This window comes from Loa loa, assembly GCF_000183805.2.
Source record: "Loa loa unplaced genomic scaffold supercont3.405, whole genome shotgun sequence".
NCBI classification, from domain to species: domain Eukaryota; kingdom Metazoa; phylum Nematoda; class Chromadorea; order Rhabditida; family Onchocercidae; genus Loa; species Loa loa.
The window spans coordinates 48,035-52,511 of NW_018108585.1; the positions used below are offsets into that span (position 1 = coordinate 48,035).

Here is a 4,477-nt window from a genome sequence, read left to right on the forward strand (position 1 = left end):
AAAAAATGCCTAGGAAGATTATTCAGAAATTACTGGAATACTCGAATAGTAATTCCTAGAAAATTGTTTGTAATATTCGAGAACTAATAATTTCCAGAAAATATTAATTCCTAGAAATTATTCAAATGTTCGATAGTTTAATTCCTTGGAGCTATTAGAATATTTAAGAAATAAATCCTAGAAAATTTTCAAATACTGGAGAATCAATTTTTAGAAACTGATGAAATAGTTGAGAAATAAATTTTAGAAAGTGTTGAAATATGTGAGAAATAAATCGTAAAAATTTTTGAAATATTAGAGAATTAATTCCCAAAAGATATTGAATTAGTTGAGAATTAATTCTTGAAAACTATTAAAATATTCGCAAATAAATCCCAAAAAGTTTTCAAATAGTCGAAAACTAACCATTCATTGCTTTATTGAATGAAATTTAAATAAACGAGACTACTGAAATTTGATATACTGAAAATTATTTGCAAGAAAAAAAATAAAAAAATTTTGTTCAATAAAGTAAAGCATTTTTATATTTCTGCAAAAGTTCATTTTCCAATTTTTTGTCCTATAACTATTATTACAAATGTATTAATTACTAATTAAATTTCAAATGTGTTAATTAATTTTTTCAAAATAAAATTATCTTTTGCATTATTTGCTTTTTTTTTTTTAAAAAAAATCTATAATTCATCGTTTCAAGCATGCAAAAACTTTGCAACTATTTAATTTTAATTAATCAAATAAAAAAAAATATTTTTGCTAATGGAAACAAGAAATCAAATATAGCAATAGAAAGAAAAAAATACAGTAATAAAAAAAAGGAATTAAATACAGTAATAGTTTTTTATCGTATCATTTCTACTATTTGGTTTTATTAATTCTTTATAATTACTAATATTACTTTGATAATATTACTATCACATATGATAACATATTTGATAACAAATGAGAGAATGTATAATAAATGAAGAAAAAAAGTAAAATAGAGTAAGAAAAGTAAGAAAATTAGGTAGGGTAATGTTTTATCTTAAATTATTAATTATTTAATTAAAGATGAAAAAAATAATTTTAAGAAAAGCAAAAAATTGCAATATATTTTTATTTAAATGAAAAAAAAGAAAGTATATCACTCTCATATGTGATAACATATCTGATAACAAATAGCAATGTGATAAGAAACTTGCGATATAAATACATTTAATATTAAATTTAATTTTAAATATTTTACAAAATACGCATACTTCCCGTCGAAGTGTATTAAACATCGTATTACAAAATGAAAATGGTGAACCAATCAAAATGCGTAAATTTGAAATTTCTGTCACATTCGGTTGATTTAATTGTTGCATGAAACTCTAAAATTAATATAAATTTTAAATTGTAAACATTAAATTAAATTTTAAAAAAACATTAAATCGATTTTATACAAATAAACTAAAAATTATTTATTATATTAAAATTCATTCAAATTTAAGCATATATTTAGCAAATTACGCTAAATTATTAGATAATTATGGTAATTGTTTGAATTTAAAAATTCAAAAAAAAACTAACAAAAAATATTGCGCATAATTGATTGGAATTATTTTGATAATGATTGCATGATGAAAGTTTTTCATCAGCAAATTGGCGCAATGTTGCATTTAGCGCATGCATTTTTAAAGTTTGTTCTAACTGAAATAATTAAAAAAATTATTTATACATTGATATTTTAAAATTTCATCCTAGCTATACATAAGTATTTGTTTATTATATCAAACAAATATCTTGCAATTAACTGCAGCAACTTTTTTTTTCAACGAAAATTACATTTTGCAAAAATTAATTAATTAATGCTAATTACAAATAAAATTAATTATTTTTGGCTGAATAATGATTTTGTCTTATTTATAACTTTTCAATTTTAAAGAATACCTCACATTTTACACCAATATGATCATGTTAATTGTATTAATTAACGCTAATTAGTAATACGTCTAAAACTGCACAATTTATTCACAAAAAAAAAAATTCAACGAAAGTTTTTAAAAAAATAAAACAAAGTAGACGTGTACGTAAAAACGTAAATTATGTAAAAATTTAAAAATAAAATGATAAAATATTATTACCGGAAATGATTTAGCATCAGAAAATGTTTTTGCATAATTTAAAAATGTATTGGATTTTATATTATCATCCAAATAATTCCGATCAGATATTAAGTTTGATTCTGAAAATTAGAAAAATTATAAAATAAATAGAATGCATAATTAATATAAATAGATCATATACTTATTTTTCCTCATTTATCAATATGATACATTCATTTAGAAAGGTAATAAGAAATTTGTTAAAATTTCGTTTTAAATTTTTTCGGTTGAAATTTCAAAAAATTAAAATTTCATTTCTTTTATTTCAAATCTTTTTCATTTTTTTCTACTATTTTCTTTAAATATTTTCTTTTCTTTCCTTTTTTTTACTATTTTCTTTATACTTTAATTTGTTTTTATAATTTCTATAATTATTATATTACCAATAAATGTTGAATTAAGTTGAGTAATTTGCACTGGAAAAAGGAAATTAGACATGCTAATAAGAATATTAGCAAATGCAATCATTAAAGTACCAGCACCAATCCATCTGGCACGATTTCCCTGAAAAAAAAAAAAATGTATGAGCTAATTTAAGCAAAAAAAAATTCATTAATTATGTTAGCAAATTATTTATTTCAGATATTAATTATTTGGTTTATGTATTATTTGTTCTTTTATATTGCACTAAAAATGAATAACTTGGAAATCTATTGTCTTTTTCCTGAGATTTTATTGCTTATTTTCATTTTGCTTGCTTATTGTTACATAATTAATTATTTCATATTTAATTGTAAATGTGATAATAATTGGATATTGTTTAGGCATTTCCGATCTAATTAATTATGATATCTTAATGATAACGAAGAGAGAAAAAACGAGACAAAGTATTAATTTATTGATAAGAATATGTTACCTAAGATTTTACTTAAAATAGAATAGTTATGATATCTGAAATGTATTTATATTACGATAAAATCGCATTTACGGTAAATTCACTTCAGACATATTTGGATATAAGTTTTAAATTTTAGAAAAACAGTTTCAGGGAAAAAATTTCAGGAAAAAAAGTTAAAACAATCTTTGCTATAAAAATTAACATATTTAATTGATATGATCTTTCAGGACGTAGCTGAAAAAAGAAGCTGAAATTATAATAAAACGGTTAAAAATTTAGATTTTAGCATAAAAAAAACTGAAATTACGATAAATGACAGCAAAAAATGGTTTTTTTTCAAACTTCTGCTTTTTATTAATTATTTCGATCAATTTTTGATTTAAACGTCATCATGTCATCATTTATCTATAAAAAATTTCTGGTTATTTCAAAAGGATTCTTAATTACTGCATTATTTATTAACAGAAGATTCTTAAAATATCATTTAATTAGTAAATAATTACTGTTGAAAAAAATTTTGTTTGATTAAAATGTAGCATAAAATAAAATTTCAACAATCACTTTAGTTCACTTAAAATATTTATTATTATTAATTTAATTTCTGTCTAAAATACTTATTAAATATTTATTAATTTATGACCTAATTACTGTTAAAATACTATTAATAATTTATTCGCTTTTTCAAAATTTAAATTATATTTTAATGCATATTAATGAAACAAATAATTATGCTAATGAATTTTCAAACAAATTAATTAACTTATAAATTGAAAAGTTAGAAGGATCAAATTAATCATTTCAAAAAATTTCCAAATAAAATAATTCCCTATAATTAGTGAAAAGGTAGCAATAAAATACCTTGCTACCAAAATAGCTCACAAAAACCACCGATGGTATATAACCAAAATCACCAGCAGAAACCATCAAACCAGACATACGACTTGATATTTGAAATTGCTTCTCGATTGATACCACTACACTGTAACTCTTACAATGGTTAATTTATTGATTTTTAACATCACAAACATTGTTTTATTGATTTTTGGTTTTTTCCAAATTAACTCTTAGTAAATTTACCTTATTGAATTTCAAGAATTTTTTTTTTGTTTTTTTAGTTAACTATTAGTCATTAATTTTTGTTTTATTGATTTTTTTTACTCAATCCCTAACAAGTTTACTTTATTAAATTTCAGCGCTTTTGTTTAATTAACGTTTATTGAATTTTCGGATTCTTTTTTTAGCAATTAACCTTTAGGAAGTTTGCTTTATTGATTTTTAAGTCTTTTTATTTTTTTTTTAGGAGTTAACTCTTAGCAGGTTTATTTTATTAAATTCCAAATGTTTTTTCTTAATAAATTTAACTTTTAATACAAACCTTGACATAAAGAAGCCACCAATTGATTCCAAAAAATAAACAATAAGGAAAAAGTGTGAAGAAACAAATGACCTAAAAAAGAAAAAACTTGCAAAATAACATTTGCAAAATTACTGTAATTCTGCTAAATGAATTTTCAAA

The 4,477-nt window shown here is 20.9% G+C and overlaps 1 protein-coding gene across 1 annotated transcript in view; it reads right to left on the reverse strand.

Annotated features, from left to right (window-relative positions):
• Nucleotides 1-3,919, reverse strand: part of LOAG_18622 (sodium-independent organic anion transporter) — a gene marked incomplete at its 3' end in the record, with an annotated part of 12,389 nt that extends 8,470 nt beyond the window's left edge. Inside the window, exons 1-5 of the mRNA XM_020451286.1 lie at nt 3,820-3,919; nt 2,507-2,627; nt 2,103-2,203; nt 1,549-1,668; nt 1,236-1,349 (exon numbers count right to left, since the gene is read on the reverse strand). Of these exons, the coding sequence (XP_020304946.1) occupies nt 1,236-1,349; nt 1,549-1,668; nt 2,103-2,203; nt 2,507-2,627; nt 3,820-3,897 (534 nt within the window). The 5' untranslated portion in view covers nt 3,898-3,919. The remainder of the gene's footprint in view (nt 1-1,235; nt 1,350-1,548; nt 1,669-2,102; nt 2,204-2,506; nt 2,628-3,819) is intronic.
• Between the last annotated feature and the right edge of the window lie 558 nt (nt 3,920-4,477).